This window comes from Sturnus vulgaris, chromosome 29 (assembly GCF_052056855.1).
Source record: "Sturnus vulgaris isolate bStuVul1 chromosome 29, bStuVul1.hap1, whole genome shotgun sequence".
Taxonomy (NCBI): domain Eukaryota; kingdom Metazoa; phylum Chordata; class Aves; order Passeriformes; family Sturnidae; genus Sturnus; species Sturnus vulgaris.
Window position 1 is genome coordinate 1353099 of NC_142271.1, and position 23250 is coordinate 1376348.

Sequence of the window (23250 nt, forward strand, 5' to 3'; positions counted from 1 at the left end):
ACATTGCATTTCATGGTTTTTTACTGCTAAGCAGAAAAGACTGACCAGCTGAGTTCTTCCTACTGACAGGAAAAATCCATGTCTGTGATGTACCCACTGGCCATGCCTCCTTTCTAACTTGCTCCCAGAACAGTGGTTGCAAATTCAAATCCCTCCAGCTCTGGAGTGTAGAGAAATTCCTCCCTGCTTAAGGGGTAAGTTGCTCCTTGCATTTGTATTTTTGGGCAAGACAATCTCCTCTGATAGATTTCCCTGAGGGCTACACAAATGTGGGCTGGGTTGTGTGCAGGGGGCTGGGGGGAGCAGAGATGCTCAGCCCTGCTTTGGTACCCCTGCTCTGATGGACTGTGTCAGCTTGGGGGGCTGATTTTGCTGGATAAAAGTGAGCGGTGGGGACAGGGACATTTTACTTTTGCCTTCCAAGTGTAGTAAAACCTACACATCTCACAAACATCTCACCCAGCCTTATTCATACAGAACTTGAAACCAGTTTTTATGTCTTTCTAAAGCCAGAATAGAAAGGCAGATTCCTCCAGAGAATGTTTCATCCCCCAGAGAGGGCTCTGAGATAACTGAGATGATTCACCCTCTGCAGATGCTGATCATTTGCCACTGCTGCTGGGGTGAGGTAATATCTAGACAGCCACGGTCAGAGGAGACAAATCCACCTGGTCTGCCTGAGGGAGACGTGGGCACAGCAGAAACTCATCCAAGGTGAAGGAAGATTGTTGTGCAGTGAGGCCATGGTGGTGACTCAGAACTTGATCTCCTTCCTGGCAGTATTTTAGGATTCTCCACCATGAGGGAAGGATCCAGCACTCCAGTCACAGCAGAGGCACAAAGACAGCAGTGCCCTGGTCCCAGGCACTCATCATCCCACCTACAAACCCAGCCCAGGCTTCTTTGTAGCTGTGCCAAGCACCAGCCTGGCTGATCCCCCTGCTGTTACCCGTGGGCTGCGGGGAAACTGCTTCTAGCAAGAACACAGTGACCAAGATATTGCCCCAGTAAAAGAGAGTGATGCATGTTCTGCCAAGTGCATTTACCAATGGCTTTTGGAAATACATTGTTGCTCTTCATTGCAGTAAAAATGGTTCTCAGAGGTACTGGGGAGCACACTCCAAACAGGGGGAGATGAGCTGAATGGCAAAGAAAGATGCTAGAATAGGAAATAAGGTCCAGCCATGCAGTTTATTTCCCAGTCAGGGATAGTCTTGAACCCAGACCTGGGATTTGGATCAGGCCCATATATCAAACAGAGAAATGAGTCCAAAATTGGAATGTTGAACTGCATTTGTATTCTAATGCACCTTTTTCTCCTCAAACCTGGTCTGATCTTGCTAAGCTATTGTTGCCAGCCTTGGTGACAAACACAGATCTCCAGTGGCAGCTCGGACTGGGTGGAGGGAAGAGCTAGGGCATGGCAGGTTGGATGACAGCCCATAGTACACAGAACCAGAAAAATCTTATCTGTTCAAAGCCTGTGCCAAAAAAATAGTAACTCGTCTGAATTTGCTCTATCATTGATGAACCAAATTATGAGAAGTGACCTCAGGAGAAGACCTCAGTCTCTTCCAGGGACATCAGCCCACCTGAATCACAATTGTATCACCTCTTCTTTGGCTGTGCACCTGCTCAACAGCACAAGCTACGGGGCCACTGTGCCATTTTCAGGTGACTCCCAGACTGTGCAAGCCAGACCTGGGAGGAAGGACCATGGCAGAGCAGCCAGAGAGGCCCCTGCTTCCATACAGCTACGAGGAGCACTAGGAGCAGCCAAACTTCAGCAAAGACTCATCACAACATGGCTACAGCAGTGCCTGAAAATTAGCTTCAATCCATCCAGATGTGTGGCACATCTGCCTGCAGTGCTCACTTGAATGTCTGCTCTTGGGCTGTCCCAGACTATCTCCTTTGTAGAAATACTATTAAAGCCTGAAGTGCCAAAATGGAGATCAGGCTTCTGAAAACAGGAGTGGGGACAAAACTCCACTGACTTGGTTGTGCTGCTGTCCTGAGCTGGCTGCTGGGAAGAGGGGCCTCAGGGAAAAGGGGATTTCAGAGATGGGACAGGGAGGTTTTGGGCAGCCTGTGTCCTCTCAAGTGGAAGGACAGCATGCTGCTGATGCTGTGACACACATCCTGGGCTCCTTTTCCTGTGCAGGAATGCTTTCTGCTGCAGACCTGTCCATAAATCCAAGGTCCTGTGTGCTCAGCAGCAGCAATCACCAGGGTAACCCTTGCAGTCATTTTGCTTCAGTCCACCCTCAGCTACTCCACCAGAGCTACCTCACTGCTCTTCCATGACCTCCTTTTCCTTGTGCTCCAGATTTCTGTAGCCAGTAAATCAGAGCTGAGGTGGTCTTGCCACAAGACAGCTCCTGTGCCAACAGACTGTAAGTCACTGCTATTTGTATTGATTTTATAGGTATCTGGTTTTGATAGCTTTTATCCTCTAAACAACCAATGGAAACAACACCTTCCCAAAACCTCACAGCATCACGTGTGAGCTACAGAGAAGAATATTGCTGTGAACAGCAAACTGTCAAATCTCAAAGAGATCAAAGAAGTTAAATGAGGAATGAACTGACTGAGCTCTTCAGGCCATGCTGATTCCAAAGGAATTTTTTTTCTTCCTTCTGCCATAAGAATTTATATGCTTGTGAGAATCTGATCTGGTGGGAAGAGCCTTCCTCCTGCGTCTACATCAAAGTCCACATGTTCTCAAATTGCTATAAGTCATTTTTGCATTTTAATCTCTGGCCATATGTATGAAAATAATTACCTGCCTTAAGGGACAGGGGATGAAGCAGTGTTTATTGCATTTCCACAGGAGTCCAAATGGTGGCGAACTAATGGGATGGAGGAAGTGGATTGTTTTAGTTAGAGGTACAATTAACCTGTATGCAGGGAGTTACATGTCAGGCTGACTAACCCTTATTGATTATGGGTGAATTACAGCTGGAGTGAAATCAGAATATAATGGGAAATTAGCAAACAGGAAAATGATTTCAGTATTTTTAAGGACGACGTCTATGGCACAGTTTCTCCTCCAGATTGCATCCCCTCAGCTTGTGAAGCCTGGATGGGCAGAGGACAGCACTGCTGCCATACAGGGTCAGGAAGGAGAGGTGCCATTGGTGGGGATGGTGCTGGTGGGACCAGAGTGTTCCTCAGGGAGACTGTGGCTGACTTCAGCTGGAAACAGCAGGTTTGTGGCAGAGCAGCAGCAGAATTCTGCAAATATTCCAGATGGATGCAAGACTGGGATGGAGAAAGGGGAACTAAAATGAGAGTGAGGGCAGGATGGCAGGGAATGAGGCCTATTGGGATGTTGGATCTGGTACTGACAGTGGCTACCTCTGCACTGGGTGCATTAGCCACAGGGTAGCAGAGTGTGGTGGGCTGTAGGGGACTGGCACATGCTGGCACAGAGAGAAGCAGTTATTTTTCTGCACACAGGAGGAGTTGCCAAGAGACAGGAGATGGATGCAGACCACAGGTTGTTTTCCTGCATGCCATCAAGCCCAACAGCAAGACAGTCAATCCTTGTGGGACACCTCAGTGATACCAGAATGACCCAAAGGCTTGCACCCAAGTATGTGACAGCAGAATGGAGCATCTTTTGCTCCATGGAGAGAAAAGCCAAAGTGCAGCGTGGAAAGGGGGCAAAGGGAGCTCAGTCCCATGGATCTTGAGGCTTCAACTCTTCTGCCTGGCACTAAATCCTCCCTTCCCCCACCAGGCTGATGTAGACAGCACTCACTCTGAAGACCCAGACACATGCTAAGCACCTTCCCAAAATGCTGATCTGTAAGAAACTCCCCAAAAAAGCTTTCCATAGGCATTTGAAAAAGAAAAAACAGGAGTTTCTCTTGATCTCTTAATCCACCAGGTTTCTTTTCTCTCTGCTTTCTCTACCTCGACAAGCTTGGTAATTATAATTTATAGCACCTGCTCACTTTGAAATGCCTTGGACTCTTTCTGCCTGGCAGAGGAACAGACACAGTGCCCATCTGCTTTAGGTAAGTGCTCACAAACCACAAAGTCGTTAATTAGACTGACACACGACTCTTCCAGAATGCACATGGTGTGTTCCTGCACCTATAAACCAGCAGCAGGCAGATCCTCTGCCAGGGGATCACAACTGGATCCGAGCATTACGTAAAGCCTTGGCTCCCCTCGCAGGGCTCTGAGCGTTGCCATCAGGTGTGCGTGTTCTTTCTAATCCTCCCACCAGCCTTCCCAACATGCTGCCCAGATAAATCAAGCCTGCTGGGAAGCAGCTCCCTCATTCTTGGTAGGAGGCTCAGTCTCCAGAACTTGGACTTTTCCTTTGAAATCCACATTCATCTTTGTATTCATCTAGAGAAATCTGCCAAGGTCTCCTTCCTGACAGCTGGGGCTGCAGACAGTGATGCCTCCACATCCTGGAGCTGACAGGGAGGAGGGCACGTCTGGTTCTGGTCTGGGCATGGCTGCAGCTTTGGAGGACGTGGTGAGGGGTTTTTGTAAGCACAGGGGTGTCTGATGTGTGTGGACACACACATTTAGAGAGGTAGGGAATTACAGCTTGGAAATTCTTTCCAGGCCTGGATTTCTCCTGACTCTCAGCTCCATTCCCAGGCTGACAAGCTGACTACAGCTTCAGTTAGGGAGGAGTCTCCCAGGGTGAGAACATGGTGACAAACAGTGGAATTCATAATAAACATTAACCCCTGGTGTCTTTGCCGTGGGATACATCCTGAGGTGCTGTCCCAAGGATGTTTTTCCCAATTGTCCAATGAGCTCCTGTCCTGTCCTAGCTGCACATAACACACTTTAAATACAGGCTGTCCATACAATAATGTTGGCCTTTTTTCCCCAAAAGAAATCCGTGTGTGTTGCTGTCCTTTCTCTCTCTTTTCAGCACAGTGACCACATTTGGAGGTTCCACTGAGAGATGTGGATGGGGCTCTCTGGGTGGGTTTGATGCTTGCCCCCTCAGGCTGGCTGACATCCATGGGCAGAGTGAACCATGGACACCTCTGCCTAGGGAAAGCCAAACCTTTCAGGAGGGATGGTGCAGACCACAGGAGGTCCCTGGTGACCAGTGGTTGGTGATACCCAGTGATCCAACCTGGAGCAGCCAAGCTTTGGGTCAGCACACCCCATATGTGCTAACCCTAGACCTACAAATGCCCTTTTGGCACAGAGTTATGTTGGATGAATGGAAACCTCCTCCTGGCTGGCCACTATTCACAGCACCTGTATGAGAGTTTGCAGAAAGGAGCCTCTTACTGTGTTTGAAATGTTATCTGCCAGAACTCAGGACTGCATCTTCCTTGGTTAGGAGAGATATGGGAGGATCACATGGGGCAATGGGAATATCCAAGAGAAAGGAAAAGGGGAACACTCTGACTCTCCCCCCTCACTGAAACTTGCCTGAACCATTTTTTTCTGGCTTGCTGTCTGTCCACTAAGGGATCTTCAGTAACTTGGGCTCCCAAGGAGCCAGTGTGCCTCATCTAGAGTAGTTAAAATTAGTGTTCTCCCTGTGCTGGTTCCACAGCATATCTTTTGTGGGAGATACCACATCTGCCATGAAAAATTCTGTACACCTGAAGTTCATGGGTTGGCAGCTTTGGGAAAGCTCCTCACCTGAACACAGATCCTCATCAGAAGGCAAGAAGAGGGGGAGGCCCATGGAAGCAGAGCAGTGTAAGCGTGGTCTTTGTGACACCTGTGTTTCTCCTTTTTTATCAGGTCTTTTAGAGACAGATGTGAGCAGGACCCAGGTACAGAGAGCAAGCTGGAGCCCTGTGCTCATGCTGCCACAAAACCAAAGGGTGAAAGGGAAGGGGGGTTCATGTGCAATGCAAAAGGGCCCCAGGCTTTCCTGGGGTCAAGGCACTCTGGAGCAGAGTTCAGCTCTGACTGTGCCCCTGACTCTGATCATTGTGGACAGGACACTCCTACCTCAGGTGCATCAGCACCTGATAAAAAGGAGGAATGGCTTTCCTTCTGCCCTCTGAGTGACAGCATTTATTGAAGTTTCTTCCTTCCTGGAGCACGTGTGTAAAGCTGATCTCCTGCTGTCACGGCCTCCCTGTCTCAGTGCATTATCCTGCAGAGCCTGAGGAGCAGCTGCTGCCTGCTCTGCCCAGCACTCTCAGGCAGCAAGCAGAGACCTCAGCACATCTCTGGATATCCCAGGCTCCTGCCTGGGAGCCAAGCTTGCACCCCAGCAGTGCTGCAAAGGGACCCTGCAGTTCAATCCAAGTGCCACCAAAGCTTGGGTGATGTGTCCTATCTCATCCTCTCTAAATGTCCAGAAGCCAACACAGCTGCCACATCTCGAGACAGCTGGAGTTCATTGACACAATTTTTTGCTTCATTTCAAATCTAACTTTGTGCTGTGCAGGCAGTGAATGCCAGCCTCTCTCTGTCCCACAGTGGCTAGAACATCCCCTTCTGTCCCATTTGTCTGGCCACCTCACCGCTTGAACTGATTGTCACGTTTTTCTGATAGAACATAGCTGAAAACAATTGTTCTCAGTCTCCACTTAGTTTTGCTGCTTCTGTTGTAATCCTGAGAGAAGACTTGTGCATTGAGAAGTCTGTCTTTCCTCTCCTGGGTCAGTTTGTCCCTAAGGATCCACGCTTTCCCTTCAAATCCTGTCTGAATCCCAGAACGACAAACAGGGACACCAAATGTAAACACCTGAAAGAGCAAGAAAATAACCAACACACAATCCTTTTCTGTCTGGTACTGGTTCCACCCTACTCCTGTTGGCTCCCATTTTCACCCCCTTCCCAGCTGTCTTGCTTGCTTAGGATGCAAACAGAGAGTTAACATTTCACCAAGTGCCATACAAATCTGGCAACTCATGGACTGTCATGATGAACCATAAAGCCACTTCCCCTTCTGAATGGAAAAAAAGAGTCTCTGAGCAGCACAAACACACTGGGACTCAGATGGCCTGACTGGTGATTCTTGAAAACCTTGCTGTGGGTGACCTATAGGTGTTCCAGGCTGGCAAATCTTTTGGCAATGGATACACAGGACTCTCATAAACTTGTGGAAAATGACTCAGATATTTGAAAAAGAGGGGAAAAAATCACTCTAATGCACACCTGCATGGAGTCTCTTGGTCTGAGGTGAGTAGCCACATTTGGAGAAGCCATGGCAGCACCAGAAGAAACCAAGCAGAGCATCTCAGCCCTGTATTCCCCTTCAGACTCAGTGCTGTCCTTGCTGTGCCACTCCTGCTGGGTGGAGAGCATCTCTGAACACGAGCAAGAAGGAGAACTGCAGGACTCTGCAAGCACAGGATGAGACCCAGGATTCTCTCCAGGTCATGCCTGCCCCAGTGTGAGGCACAGCAGTGCCTTGTATCACACTGTGTGTGCTCAGAAATGTCCCCATGCTCCCCGAGCAGCCACGCTGGGCTGTGTCCCCACACCTGGTTCTTGGGACTTCACCCAGCCCAGGGGTCTCTGCTGTGCAGCTTCTGTGGGAAAAGGAGAAAGCTGCTCTCTACAGCTCCTGAAAGGAGATTATAGTGAGGGGGTCAGGCTATTTTCCATGTCTCAGGTTATAGGACTAGAGGAAATGGTTCTAAGCTGCACCAGGGGAGATTCAGATTAAAAATTAGAAATGATTTTTCGTTGAAAGAGTGGTCAGACATTGGGATGAGTTGCCCAGGGAGGTGGTGCAGTCATTGTCTCTGGAGGTGGTCAAGAGGTGTCTGGATGTGGCACTCAGGGATGTGCTGTGGGGTCAATATGGTAGTGCTGGGTTAGGTGACCTTGATCTGTTCCAACCCTGATGATTCTGTGATTATATGAAAGTGCAAATCGTCATCTTTGTCTGGACATGCCCTCCACACTTTAAGGAAGTCAGGCTCAAGACAGAAAAGTTTGGTGTGGTCCTAATGCGAGGCAGAGCTGGCTTGTGCCTGTCCCTGGGAGAACAACCATGCTGTGGAATACCCATCCTGGAGAACAGCTCCCTCCTGTCCCTCTGTGCTGAGGGAAGGTTTCACTGCAGCCTGGGGGTGATCTCTGCTCAGGATCCTTCTGAGAAACAATTTTTGCCCTTCCTTTAACCATGTCTGACAGGGAAGAGTTCTCCATTGCATGGAACTCTTCTGAAACTTTTGCTTCCAGAAGAGACTACCCCCAGCTGGTTGAGGAGCCCAGCCTCAGGGGCACACATGGAAAAGTGACAGCTGGGGACATGACTGATCTCCTACAGCTTTATCCTGAGCTCTAGTAAGCACACACAGAATGGGATGGGTGAGGTGGGTTCACTGATGTGACACCTACAGAAGTTACTCATGTTTTGCTCTCTGCTTTTTGTTACAGAAATGTTCTCCTGGAGCTCTTCATCTCACTGGCACAGGGTGCCCAGAGAAGCTGTGGCTGCCCTGTCCCTGGAATTGTTCAAGGCCAGGCTGGACAGGACCTGGAGCAATGTAACCTGGTGCAAAGTGCCCATGGCAGGGGGCTGGAATGAGATGAACTTTAAGGTCCCAACAAATCTGCTACAGGAAGTTGTGCTGTTCCCAATACACATCTCTTTATTTTTTTAATACACTCTGCCAGTTCTCAAATGGGCCTCCCAAAAAGGAGTTAATCAGTCATCTGTATAAATCTGACAGGACAAGAGGAAATGGCCTCAGGCTGTGCCAGAGGAGGTTCGGATTGGGCATCAAGAATTTCTTCACTGAGAGGGTTGTTAGGCACTGGAGGGGGCTGCCCAGAGAGGTGGCACAGGAGAGGCAGGCTGAGGGGGCAGGGGTGTTCCTGGGGCAGTGACCTTCCATGTCATGCTACCCTTGCAAGAGAAGTCACCTAATCTCAAAATCCCTGGAGTGGGGGGTCTTGACTCTGGCACTGCTAGTGATGTCAATACAATTTAATAATAACCACAACCATGTGCCAATGATGTTTCAACAACAAAAGTTTCAAATCTCTTCTGGCAGAAAGAACATTCATATCCTGCACAACCAACACCCCCATTGCAAATTAATATTTAAATTAATATTTACAGAAACTCCTACTGGGTACTGAGAGGGCCACACAGGGAGAACTGTGGCCAGTTTTGGGGTGCCCAGTGTAAGAAGGATGAAGAGGGATGAGACAGGGAGTCAGGGTCCCAGGGCATTTGCCTCATGAGTAGAGGTGGAAGGAGCAGGGTTGGTTTCACTTAGCAGAGAAGGGGCTGAGAGGAGAACTGCCAGAGAGCCACAACCAAAGATGATGGAGCCAAGCCCTTCAGGGTGGTTCCAGGTGATCAAAGAAAGAGTAATGGCCACAAATTGCCTTCCAGGAATTTTAGGTTAGACTTGAGAAAAAGATTCTTGCCCAGGAAGAGCAGCCCCAGGCTACCAGCACGAAGGGAATCTCTGTGCTTGGATAGACAAAGCTGAAACTGCTCCCCTGAGTGTTTGGGATAGTCCTGCTCCAAGCAGGAGACTCCCAGAAACTGCTCCCAGCTAACATTTCTATGATAAAAGGACTGTGTAAGACTAGGACTGAAGTTAAGGATTAAGGGATAAGGTCAGATTTTCAGTGGTTCAGCCCAATTCAGAACACTCTTACAAACTTCAGCTGTGCTCCCTGCACCAAACACACCTTCCCTAAATTCACTGGCACACCCAGGTCTCAACTGTACCCATACTCAGCAAAACAGCAAAATTCCAGAGTTGTGTGATTTTTAGGGAACACAGGAGCACAAACCTGCTGTGGATATAGCCCCTTTAAAGGAAAAACCCAGTCACAGCCTCAGCTTCTTCCCAGGGCTGAACTGCTAAAAGTCTTTAAAGCAGTTCTACCCTAACACAATTATCCTCCATTTGGGCAAAACAGCCCAAGTTGCACTTTGACAGCCACAGTGTCCTCTGTGCTCGCTGGCAGGTCCCTTCCCCACTGTGGTCTGCAGTGCAGAGGACAGAGACTCTTTGGGTGGATATTTTCCAATGTTCCTTGAAATATGCATTGGCTCTGGTGGCCTTTTCATCACAATGCACACATGGGGAGCTGTAATTTCAACATCCTCTACCAAGACAGTGTTTCTTCCTTGAAAACTGCCCTCCCCTCCCTTCCACTCTAAGTGACAGTCATCTTTGCATAAATTGGAAAAGAAAAGGAAGAAGGAACAGAACATCCTTGACAAAGGAACTAATGACTCAAATGCTGGGAAGCCTGGGGTTCCCAAGGGACTGAGCAGCTCGCAGCATTGATTTTTAATGACTTACAGAGATTGGAGATTTGGAAGATCTCTCAGTGCCTCTGCAGGGATGCGGCTCAGCTGATTGTTCTGCAACATCCTATAATTAGAAAAAAGAAAACTTTGTTAAAAACCCAACAACAACAGCCTGACACGAAATGGAGGATGTTGCTGCTTGTTTCTGAAGTTGTTCTGGGCTCTTGCTGGAAAGCTGGAGTGGTTGGAAAGCACCACGTTGGCAGCCAGGGCAGGTGAGCTGCAGCCCAGTCTGGCCCAGGACGTGCAGCAGAAGGGCCAAGGGGTGAGTTTGGTGCTGCAGTGGGGGTGCACTGGGAGGATGTCACCACAAAGGGGGCTCTGCCCTGCAGACATGCATCTGTCACCCCAGACTGACACCAGTGCTCTGAGCCAGGCTGTCCCAGGCTGATCCTGGAGTCAGGCATGCTTTGCCCGTGTGTTCCAGTGGTTCCCTCCAGAGGGGATGGAAACCACCCGTGGGCAGCTCTCCTATCCCACTGAGGAGCAGCTGCAGGCACAGTGGGTGAGGAGCTGCTCACAGCTGTTTGCTCAGGACCTTGCAGCCCTGGCACCACTGGAACTGGAACTGCTGTGGAAAAAACCAAATCAGAGACTCCAGAGAGAGCAGGTGCTGTTGGGCTGAGCAGGCAGGACCAGGAGGAGCCCTCAGAGATGGAAGTGAGTATAGGGGCATGGAGAAGGGCTGTGGAAATGGAGACACCTACACAGGTGATGGGAAAGGAGGAGACAAAGGTGTCACTGCACCCAGGGGTGGGTGTCTGAACAGCTCTAGGGATGGAGACAGAGTGAGAACCACACTCCAAGGACTGTTTCAGACCTGGTCAGACACAATCCTCTCTCACTGACCTTCTGGAGCACCACAAATCTGAGTTTAGTGGTGTCATCATCTCAGCAAAGGCTGTTTTTGACTCTGGACATGCCTCTGTCCTGAACCTACTTGCTCCTTCCAGAACTGGGACATCACTGACACATGCTTCCCTGGATAACAGACACATCCCAGCAAAGTAGCTGGGACAGGGGAAGTGCCTAAAAAAGGACAGTCTTACATATCTGAGGTTACTCTTTAGAAAACCTTATAAGAGTTATTGGAGATGGCATGAAAAAAGAAATGGTGCTTAAGGTCTTATCATAATTCTCTGCCAGTATCAAAGGAGCAGGTTATGGCCTTAGTGGTGAGGGCCAGCCCAAAGAGCACAGACATCCAGGTGGGCAAATGTCCCACGAGGACCAGCACAACCTCTGGGGCCCCTGGTCCTGCACATGGATTTGTTTCTGCAGCCAAGATGTGCTGGGGAGATAAAACTCTGGGTCCTGCAGCCCAGTGAAGTGGAATAATAATTCATGTCTGTTAAAAATCAAGAAGATGCAGAGCTGAACACGGAGAGATACAGAGTGGGGCTTCAAAAAATGCTTTCAGGGTTTTGGTGGGGCAAACATTGAATCTCAGTGGCTCTCTGAAATCTGAGCCTGGTGTTTAGTGTTGATCATTGCAAGTATCTGAAGTCAGTACTAAAGCAAAGCCCATTGTCACACTTCTGCTGGATCCTGCTGCCTAGCATTTATTACAAGTCCCTTCTCTATCCAGTAAAACAGACTGAGAGACTTTCCAGACCACCATCAGCATGGACTGGTTCCAAAATGAGGCCATTTTGGTGCAGACAAACAATATTTAAGGAAGATGCTTCAGAGACCTCAAAAACCACTGGAGTGGTGGACAATGCTGTTTTTCACAGCAGCAGGGCAGCTAGAGAAGTTTTCAGACACTGGGACTGGGACAAGAACCAGTGCTTCTTCACATTGCACATAATGAATCCAATAACTCATCATCAGAGCATGACACAGAGAAGCCAAAAACCAATTCCAAACAGAATTTGATAATATTCTAGGGACAAGGCCATCCTGGTATTAAACAAGAAATTCTTCATTCAGCCTCAAGCTCAGGAAAGCTCCAGCTTTTCTTACAGGTTTTAGAGGAAGACATATTGCATTTATCCCTGGGTGTCCCAGGATGGCTTCTCTTATAGTCTGGTATTAAGGACAACCCCCATCAGCCCCTACTCACTGCAGTCAATCCTTACACATCACATTAAACCACCCTTTACTTTACTTTTTTTTTCTTTCATAAACAACATACAACATGGCTGGGATCACATCTCCTCTCTGTGGCACTTGGTTCCTGGGGCTGTCCCATACCAGGGTGCCTGGGCAATGCTAAGGAGGATGGCAAAAGGGTTCAGAGCACAGCAGGGCATCTGAGAAACTGGGACAGGGCTACTGGGTCTCTCTCTGTCTAAGTTGTGGCATTTTGCCCTTTGGGCTGCTGCTGTTGTATAAGAAGGGGTGTCTTGGGTTGCAAAGCAGGATGTAACCAAAAGTATGTATCCTATCACCATATATTGAAACCAGCTGGGGCAGTGTTCTCTATCTCCTCCACAGCCCATCCTCCCTCCCTCCAGGAGATCTCTCCTGTTCATGGCCTTGCAGTCCCAGGGCAGGGCTGATCAAATTCCATCATCCCATTGGGAGATGCCCCACCCAGGGGGAGGAGCCAAGCATTTCCTACCCAGATCAAAGGTGAGATTTGGAACAGCAGAGCAGCCTTTTCCCACTGGATCCCAGAGGAAAACCAGAGCCTTCCACATCATCCCTGGAGCTTTGGAGGAAAACTGCACCTTGTGCAGGAGCCCTGCTCCAGCAGAACCACATCTGTCACTGCAGGAGGATGCAGCCACCATGGAATGGGACTGCACCAACACCCTGACTGACTGACGGGGTGTCAGGGTGTATTCTGACTCTGTCAGTGTTTTGGGTTTGTTTTCTGTAATACTGTATTTTTATTTTAATTTTCCTAGTAAAGAACTGTTATTCCTATTCCCATATCTTTGAGAGCCCCTTAATTTCAAAATTATAGTTATTTGGAAGGAGGAGGTTTACATTTTCCAATTCCAAAGAGGATCCTCCCTTTCTTAGCAGACACTTGTCTTTCAAACCAAGGGGGAAGCCAGTGCTGCAGCTCCCTGAGGAGAGCACCCAGAGCAGGAGGCCGGGGCTCCAGACCATCTCCAAGGATGCAGATATCCTTACATCCTTGGATACACTCTGCTTCAAGAGGTCACTGCACCATTTATGTCAGCAGCATTGAAAAGATGGAACAACTCAGCAAACCAGTCATCTGTCATCTCCTGCCTTCATGGTCTGAAAGGCAGGGGCAGACACTGTCCCCTCCCTGCATTCAGGCTCCCCCAGGACAGGAAGCTGCTTTCCAGGGTGCGAGCAGGGATGGTGGTGCAGGGATCTGAGTGGAACCCAGGCCTGCTGCAGGGTGACACAGATGGTCTCTGGAGCTGGACCTCAGTCCACAAGACAACAGCAACCCTGAGACCCCAGATCACACTGGCCTCAGCCTTTGTCTGTCAGCATCTGTCTATTCCTGCCTCTCCATCAGCTCCTGCCTTCAAACAAAATCCCAGGATTTCACTGGCTTTCCTACAGCAAGGTGCTGCTTCACAGCCTTAGAGCTCAAATTCTTGTGCCCATGGAGCAATCCTGCTCTAGCTGATGTGACTTCTCAGTGGCTGAGTCTAATTTTCTTAGGATTTATTCAGGGTGCCCAGAGAAGCTGCAGCTGCCCCATCCCTGGCAGTGTCCAAGGCCAGGTTTGGGGCTTGGAGCAACCTGGGATAGTGGAAGGTGTGGAATGAGATGGTCCTTAAGTTCGCTTCAAGTCCAAACCATTTTGTGATTCTGTGACCTTGCCGGTTGATGACCCAACTTCTGGACAAGCTGAGGACACTGATGAACATGACAAAGACTGTTCAGAGCAGCAAGGATTCAAACCCAAGTGTGGATGGAGCACTGTCACCTTGCCTGGCACTGTTCAGGTGATACCAGGGCTTGCAGATGCTGGCACATGTGGACACAGCACCTGCTACCCACAGCAGTCTGACTGGAACCAGAATAAATCACAGCTCCTCAGAGGTCAGGTTTCATTTTCAGAAGTAGGAGGATTGTTTTTTGGCAGGGACCATGCCTAAACAACCAGAAAAATGTTGGGATCAGGTCCCATCACACTAGGATCCTTACACAAGAGAGTCTCAGCAGACACACAGCCCTCAGAGGTACAGGCCTGTGCATGATACAGTGTCCCCATCCTGGGAGGCTGAAGTGACTCAGCCAGCACAGTCAAAGGGCTGTTATTGCTGGAGGCAACATCCCTGGAGCACATGCATGGGGATTAAAGACATTCCAACCTCTGCACGTTCCTCTTCCCTCCCAATGGGAGCGTCTCTTGGATGTGCCACACCATTCCCTTTGTCTCAAAGCCATTTCTGTACTGCACAGGCTCAGGGCTGACCAAGAGGTAAAGTCTGTCTAGGGATTTCTGAAGTCCCAAACCACCTCCAAACCTGCTGTGCTGGGGTAACATGACTTTTTTGGTGATGTTTGTTGATGTGTGCTCACACACCAGGCGAGCCAGCACCTGTCCTGGGCCACAGCAGGCTCTGTGGTCACTGCTCAGGAGGAGAAGACGAGGGATGGTGAGGTGGCCATTGGGGAGGGCCCATCCAGGGGATGTGGCATGTGCTGGACAAGGCCACTCTTGTCAGGCTCTGTCCAGCCCACCTGTTGATGAGGATGAACCATGGGAAGTGCTGGACAGAGCTGGGCAGTGCTGGGCAGAGCTGAGCTGTGCTGGGCTGTGCTGGGCTGAGCTGGGCTGGGCTGTGCTGGGCTGTGCTGGGCTGTGCTGGGCAGAGCTGGGCAGTGCTGGACAAAGCTGGGCTGTGCTGGGCTGTGCTGGGCAGTGCTGGGCAGTGCTGGGCTGTGCTGGGCAGAGCTGGGCTGAGCTGGACAGAGCTGGGCAGTGCTGGGCTGTGCTGGGCACTGCTGGGCAGTGCTGGGCTGTGCTGGGCTGTGCTGGGCAGAGCTGGGCAGTGCTGGGCTAAGCTGGGCAGAGCTGGGCTGTGCTGGACAGTGCTGGGCAGTGCTGGGCTGTCCTGGGCAGTGCTGGGCAGTGCTGGGCTGTCCTGGGCTGAGCTGGGCAGAGCTGGGCTGTGCTGGGCAGAGCTGGGCTGTGCTGGGCTGTGCTGGGCAGTGCTCACAGCCCAGGCTCTGCAGGCAGGTTGGGCAGCACAGGGTCTGCACACTCACATAGGCTGGTTGGGGCTTGCTGAGGAATGGAGTGGCAGGGTGGGCCTGCTGTGGGTGCAGGGTCTGCAGCCAAGAGGATGCACCGACATTTTGCCCTCCACATTTTGGGGTGAGGTTGTGGTTGCACTTGGAGTCTTTCCCTGTGGAGTTTGGTGTGGGATTCCTTCTTGGCTAGCAAGCAGTGCCGTTGCTGCAGCATGTTCAGCCAGGAGTCAGAGCGGGGGCAATCCTGGCTGGGCAAGGTACCTGTGCAAGGCTGGGATGCCTGGGAAGCTGTGGGAGCACAAGTCAGCCCCATGACCAGCTGAGATGGAAGCTTCCCAGCTGATGGAGCTCCAGCCAGGACACTTGGAGATGAGAGGCATCCAGGCAGCTCATGAGGAGATCTGGAAGGATGGAAAAGTTTCCAGTTTTCCAGATACTCTCATTAAGCAGCATATTCTGCCAGCCTGGAAAGCCCCAAGGCTGGGAGAGCTTGGACCAAAGAGTTAATTTTGCAAGAGAACGAGCTTGCAGAGGGGTCAGAACAGCCTGTGGAGTGACTTCCAATGATCCTGGCAATGGAGCTTGCACTGAGGAGCATCAGCCTCCGTGGAGAGATGTGGGTGCACTGTGCTGCAGGGCAGCCCCCTGGGAGAGGGGCACTGCCAAAATCTCTGCTATGGGATGGACCTGCCAGTGGAGAAAACCTCTGAGCACCAGCTACTGCTGCTGAGCATCCACCCCTGTCACCTCCTTGTCTGAGGGGGCTGAGGAGCCACATCTCACCTTGCCCAGCTGGCTCCAGGCTCCATGCATGAGGATCTCAGCCTTTCCCAGCATATCTGTGGCACCATGTTTTGTTGTAGTGGGGCCGCTTGGCTCTTCCCCTGCTCTCTTCCAAGTCTCCACACACCTGCTTCCCTGGGTGTACCCCTGCATGGTTTCTGCACAGGCCTATCTTCATGGCCACTTTCCAGGTGGTTTTTGTGCAGAGAAGCAGCCAGAGGAGGCAGAGCCAAGAATCTGGTGCAGGTTCCAGAACCTCTGGGATTCACTCCGAGGGCAGGGAGAGGACCATCTGCACAGGCGGGTTTGTGGAGGAATTCCCAGGGTGTTTCCCATCCTTTTTTTAAACATAAACTAATTCTCTGGAAAGACTGGGAAAGCACCAGGCCCCTTGACAGCCCAAGAAGCATGTGAGAGTTTACTTGTGGACCTGCACATGATTGCAATTAGCCCTAGGGCTCTAGTACACTAAAATTAAACTAGGAAAATTGTTTCCATCCTCAGATATCAGCCTGTCTCCTCAGGGGACACCCCTGTCACCAGAGGTAAGATCTTTGACCCTGCTGTGAGTCAGCTCCTGAGCACCTCCAGGTTTCAGCTGGTCATGTTTGGGGCAGCCATTCCCAATTGAACCATACCTGTCACCTATCAAACCTCAGCCAACCTGTGACACAGCATCCATAGCTATAAACACAATGTCCTCCATATCCCTGGTGCCATCTACTCCAAAACCTGCTATCCCTTGTCTTCATATATGGAGAATATGTATTTCCTTGCTTATCGCAGCAGCAGCCTGTCCTGGAAGGTTTGTGCCCATCCTCATTCCCTTCTCCTCCAGGTTAAGTGACCTCTGTTGACTCAATGTTCATCACCAGGCCCCCAATCATCCTCACTGGGCAGGACCCAGGGTTTTATCTCCCCAGCACACCTTGGCTGCAGAAACAAATCCATGTGCAGGACCAGGAGCCCCAGAGGTTGTGCTGGTCCTCGTGGGACATTTGCCCACCTGGATGAGGTTTCTCATCCCAGTGGGCTGCAGAGAATCCCATCCCAACCCACGGGATCCATCACTGGGGCTCTCACACCCCTTGCACAGCATGGAAGGAGAAGCACAGTCCATGGCGATGGGCTGCCAGGGCACATTCACACCAGCCACACGTCCTGTGCTCCTGTGGCCTGCAGTGCAGCACTAACTGTCCAACCAGAAACTACTACCTGAAATCATGAAGAAGAAAGAAGAAGAGACAGAAAGAAACAACACCCCAAATCCTCCAACTTGTCCCATAGCTATTACTATATTCTAAAAACCACAGTTTTAAAACCCTTCACCATGTGAAAGCACACACTTCTATTTTAACTATACACCCATGACTCTAAGTCCATCACTCAAATTTGGAAGGCTTCTCCAAGGGCTCAGGTCAAAAGCAGTGTTCTCCAGGGGGTCAGTGTCAGAAAGCACAGAAAGCTCAAAAATCCCAGGTTTCTGGGATCCAACACGGTGTGGGTGACACTCATGTCAGAGGGGTCCCAGCAGCCTCACAGTGTGTCCCCCATGGGAGCAGGCTCTGGGTGCAGCAGTGAGGCAGCTCCTGGTACTCCCTGCTCCTGACCTGTGACCACGGCCAGCAGGAGGGGAGAGGGTCCCCCAGGCAGGGCAAGAGGGAAATGAGAGCAGCAGGGTGGTGTGAGTGGGGTACAACAGAGGAGCTGAGGGCAGGCACCTGTGATTGTCAGAGTGCCAGGGGCTGGGAGTGCCCCTTGTGCTGCCCAGGCCCAGCTGTGCACAGGAGCTGCAGGAGGAGCAGGACATGGGCAGGGGAGCCACATCAATCCCCCTGTTCTACCACCCCTCCAATTTCTATTCCAGGTTCCCCACAGGTGAGGATCTGGCATTTCCTCATCCTTCTGCCTGTTGTCATCTGGCTGCTCTGCTGCTGCCCTGTGTCCAGCAGGGCAGGTCCCAGGTGGGACAGTGTGGCCTGGCCAAAGCTTGCCCAGCATCAACAGGAGCAGAAGCATCACAGCTGATGTCTCAGTGCAGATGGGTCCCAGCCCTTCACTGGCCAACACCCCCAGGGGAGTTCAGGGTAAAGCCTGAAGGGTGATTTGCCCTCTCTGAGTCCTCTTCTGTCTTGGTTTTCAGCAGAGCCAGGATGGTGAAGTATAAACTCAATGCTTTGCCTCTGCCTAAAGTGAGGATCTGGACTTTCCTGCATGCTCCTGTCTTTTAATACCTGACATCCCAGCATCTCTCTGATATTTCCTGTCTCATGGGGTCTTCAGATTCCCCTCTCCAGATGGGAATATCTTTGTGTTTTTGGTGGAGAGTAAATTGCAAAGAAAAGCACATGACTGCAGGAATGGTGACACTGGCCCTAAGAGAGCAAGGATTTGGTGTGGCTGGGGAGCAGTGCAGTGAGTACCTCATGTCCCATGACATGCTGTCCTCTCCCAGTGCAGTTGCACAGCAGCCACAGGACAGGGACATAAGTGGGGCCAGTCTGTGCTCCCCAGTTCCCTGGCACACTCCTGTGTCCTGCACAAGGCACACCAGTTTACCCCAATGCACAGCTGGTTGCAGCCTGATCTCTGTAGTACTCACAGTGTCCATAACAACAGCATCCTATAAATCACTGCACTTCCCCAGCAGCCCCAAATTCCTCCCAGTCTTTTAGGTTGAAATTTATATTCTCAGCCTCAGAGTTGCAGGATACAGGGAGATCTTGCTGGAGCCAGCTCAGCAGTGGGTTTTGGCCCTCAGCAGGCTTGGATAGGGTACAGAGAAGTGCAGCAAAGGGAAGAGGGAACTAAGCCGTGGCTTGGGAAGAGGGTGAAGGGTTTTGGTCACTCCAGGGCACGAGGGTGATCCAGCCCCATGTCTCTCTCCAGGCTCTGCTCACCCCTCCTGTCCACAACCAGGCTCTGAGGGAACACACTTGCTCCCTCTGATTCCTGGAGAGATGGAGGAAACTCTGCTGAGAGGTTGCAGAGCCACCGGCCCCAACCAGGTCACTGCTGCAATGATGGGAGGGAACTTAATCACAACCTGAAGGAAATACATGGTGGCCTTCACCTGCCTTCTTCAGTATCTTGTGGTTTTCCTCAGTCTTTTCTTAGCAGAGAAATGAGTGAGAGTCTCCACCCTTGCCAAGAGCCCTTCCAACGTGATTAAGCTCAGTGCTCCTAACATCTGTCCTGGCAACATTTCTAGACTTGTTCCAGTAATTCCCAGGGACCAGTTTATCTCCACTGTGTCCCTCACTGCTGCCTTCACTCTTACAGTGACAGAGGATAGGTGAGGGTCAATGACTGCTTTTCGTGGAGGGTGCAGGGATCTGCCACTGCATTCCCCCAAAGGCCTCACTCCAGTGGAGCCCACAGAAACACTGCAAAGTCATCAGAGCTTCTCCTGTGGGAGAGCACATGGCAGCACAACACATCACTGCAGACAGGCCAGGAAAACCACCAGGGTCTTTGGAAAGTGAAATGCTCCCAGTGACCAGTGGGGTCTGGTAGCACCCCTGCTTTTAGGAAGCAGGAACTTTGTTAAATAAAAGGTTCATGGCAGGGCCGGGATGGAGCAGCCACTGTGAGCATCCACCCTCCTCTCCTGGCCTTGTGCTTGTGCTCCACACACCCCTATGGGAAAGGTTTGGGGTCAGGGTAACAACAGAGAACAACAGGATCATTAAGATTGGACAAGCCCTCTGAGACCATGGAGTCCCATCATTAACCTAACACTGCCAGCCCCACCATTAAACCATGTCCCTAAGCAGGCACAGGGTTTAGTTTCAGGCAGGGCTGCAGCCAGAGGGACATCACAGCCCACATGGCACCCTGTGCCACTGGGCACAGCCTGGCTGAGGGCAAAGCAGCTCATCCTGCAGCATGAGGACACCAGCCCTGGCTCTCCCCAGACAGCCTGGAGCTTCCCAATGCAACCATTTCCCAGGTGGAAATGCCCTGATCCCTCAAGCCTCTCCTAGCTCTGGGGTCACTGTGAGCGTGTCCTGGGGCAGGAGGGCAGAGCACACCCTGCCCTTCCTGCTGAGCTGCGGGCTCTGCAAGGGAGGCATCGCTCTGGTAACGCTGCACTCATCCTTACCTGGGCCTGACACAAATAGAATTGATCAAAAGCACCTTTAAAAGCTCCCGAGTCCCCAGAGCAGAAGGCTCCTCTTGTTGAAATCGGGTGGGAGAGCTGCGGTTTCTCCTCAGTTCCTTTGATTTGTTGCCTAATGCAGGGGATGGATAAATCTCTAAGCCCTGAGATTTAGGGCAGGATTCATACTTTACATCTTCAGAAGACGTAGTAAACAGCCTTATACTCTCTAATCCCGGGAGCAGGTTCGTACCTGCTCTCTCTGAATAAACTGGACCAGCTACAACAATTTCACGTTGTGGCTGAGTTCAAAACATCCCCTTGGGGATGAAATGTTTATTGCAGAAGATTTTTAAGATGGTTCCTTAGGGAGAAAGGGACTCCCACCTCAACATCCTGCACAGACCCTGGGGACTGTCACAAGGATAGAAAAAGCAGAGTGACTCCATGAGCAGTGAGACCATGGCCCATAGGACGGTGTGAGTGTAGGTGACACAGAAGAGCCAGCTCAGCTGAGTGTGGCTTCCAAAGTTCCCAGAGCAGCTTTATCCCTCAGACTTTCTTCACTGGACAGCAGGGGTGGGTGGCCTGCCTGCAGTGACCTTTATTAAGCAGGGTTAGCAGATCAGGCATGGCCTGATGGCTGCAGGGCTCCTGGTCCAGCTGCCTCCATCGCCCCTGGGGGCAGGCTGGGATCCCTGAGGGCAGACTGTCCAAGGACCCCACCTTCCCCAGGTCACTCCTGGGCCATGAAGAGGTTTGTGGTGAGGACCACTGAGCCGAACAGAGCACAGGACCTTTCCCCAGCACCTGCCAGCACCTTCAAGTTGCTCCAACCCAGCCCCAACATGGCAGCAGAGCAGATGGGGCCAGTTCAGGGTCTGGACTCCACATCTGGGGGACACCACTTTAGTTTTTGCAAAATGTGAACCTCTGCAGATTCTCCCAGGGCACATTGTCACACTGTGCCCTGGGGGGACCTGCTGACAGTGTGTGGGGTGGGACACAGCTCCCCAGCCACCACAGGGCAGGTTTGCCAGTGTGGGTTTAACACTGACCCCACACCTCCTTGTAGCTTTGCACCCCCCCAGGATGGCTGCAAGTCCCTGCTTATGGCCAGGGGCTGGGGAGAGGCAGGACAGGGATTGCTCTGCAGAGAGGAGCAAGCTACTTACAGAATCTTCAGGCTGTAGAGGCCAGAGAAAGCTTCCCCTGGGATCCTGGAGATGTGGTTTCCAGAGAGGCGTCTGCAGTGGAAAGAAGAGCCAGTCATGTGTCAACATCCTTGTGATGACAGTCCCTGTCTGCAGAGGTTTAACAGCTCGTCCATCCTGCCACTGTCCCCTGGGAGGAGGCTGCAGCACCTGCAAGCTGAGCCACAGTGCTGAGCTTGGGCAGCCTCTGCACATCATCCCTCCCCCCAGCCTGAGGAACAGGCAAAGAAAATCACAGCTCCTGCCAGACCTGAATCTAGCATTTTCAGCATCCACAGACAGTTCATGGCTTACAGCCATTTCCTGGATAGACACAGAGGTGCCCAGTGCACAGAAATTACAGCATAGGTAGTGACCAGCCTACAGACCCTGCTCTGTGCCAGGCCTTGGCAGAGAGAGTGGAGCAGGGCAGAGCTATTTCTGCTCATGGGAGGACTGTCCCTAAATCCTGGCTTATGAATGAGGGCCAAGGGATGGGAGAGGAAGACAAAGCAAAGAGCAGCATCCCAATGGAAAATGGGACATATCTGGGACACAGAGCAAAGAGCAGGGGAGAACACTCAGAACTTACTGAAAGAATTTATTGAAGGAAACCTGTGGGATTTGCCATTGTGCAGCATCACCTGATCTTAGAACTCAAATTTTAACAAGGCTCAGAGCAGGCTGGGGAATTAAAAGGTACTTGTGTTTTTCACTGACATTAGAAACTGCATCACTGTAATCATCAGGACTATGGTGGTGGAGCCAGGAGTGAAGTCCAGGACTCCTGAATCCAGGCCTGACCTGGAGAAGAGGTGACTTTTCTCTTTCTCCTATTTCACCCATGAGGACAAACCCAGCACCCATCAGCCAGAAATGATAAAGACAGGTTCAACAACCTGATTAAGACCGTAAATTGCTACTAAATTTGGGCAAGAAACTTGTCTACATGACTTGGAGCGGAATACTGCATATCCAAAACGGAGACAGTGAACATAATCTGTGACCAGGCTCATCTTCACTCTCACAGAAAGTCCAAACCAGGCCCAAGAGGTTGGGAACAGGTATTCACTAAACTTTGACAAGGTTTATTCCTTTTCAGGCATTTTGTCCGGGAAGCAGACAGGTGTGGAGGTGAGCAATGCAATCCTGGCTGGAAGCAGTGCACGGGAACCAGGGCTGTGCAAAGGTCACCGAGGGGACCGAGGTGTGGGGACAGCCACGCTCACCTGTGGCAGGGCAGGCTGTGTGCCTGCCCCAGAGCTCTCCCTCTCCGTCTCTCCCCTCGGGAATCTGGAGAAAATTGCTCCCATAATTAGGCCTCTGACAGCATAAACAGCACAGGGTCGTCTCTTTAATGTGTGTGAGCAGGTTGTAACCTGCCTCTTGCAGCACATGATCTGCCTGGCAGCCTGGGCTATTTGTCACTTGGGGGCTGTGATTTGGGGTAATTGCTCCTTTTGATTGCTGATTTCCACATGGGAGGGAGGGGGTGTTGTCCGGGAGGCTGGAGTGCTTGCCTGGAGGGGAGGTGTTCCTGCACGGCATCCTCATCCTGCTCCCTGCATCCGTCCTACCTGTGTCTGTCTGTCTGTCCTCACCTCCCCGGAGCTCCGGGCTGCCCCAGCCTCCCCTGCCAGCAGCCTGCACCTACTCCGGGCTAAATGTGCCTATGGGCTCCTTTCCTGGCAGCTCCGTGCCTCTGTGTTCACTTTCCTGGGCGTGTCTGAGTGTTTGCCAGGTCCCTGAATGGATCTGGGACCTCCAGGATTAGCAGGAGA

At 51.2% G+C, this 23250-nt stretch overlaps 1 protein-coding gene across 1 annotated transcript in view; it reads right to left on the reverse strand.

Moving 5' to 3' along the window:
- The window catches only part of LGR6 (leucine rich repeat containing G protein-coupled receptor 6), a 95958-nt gene that overhangs the window by 63152 nt on the left and 9556 nt on the right, over positions 1-23250 (reverse strand). Inside the window, exons 2-3 of the mRNA XM_014872627.2 lie at positions 21452-21523; positions 10245-10316 (exon numbers count right to left, since the gene is read on the reverse strand). Coding sequence (XP_014728113.2) covers positions 10245-10316; positions 21452-21523 — 144 coding nt within the window. The remainder of the gene's footprint in view (positions 1-10244; positions 10317-21451; positions 21524-23250) is intronic.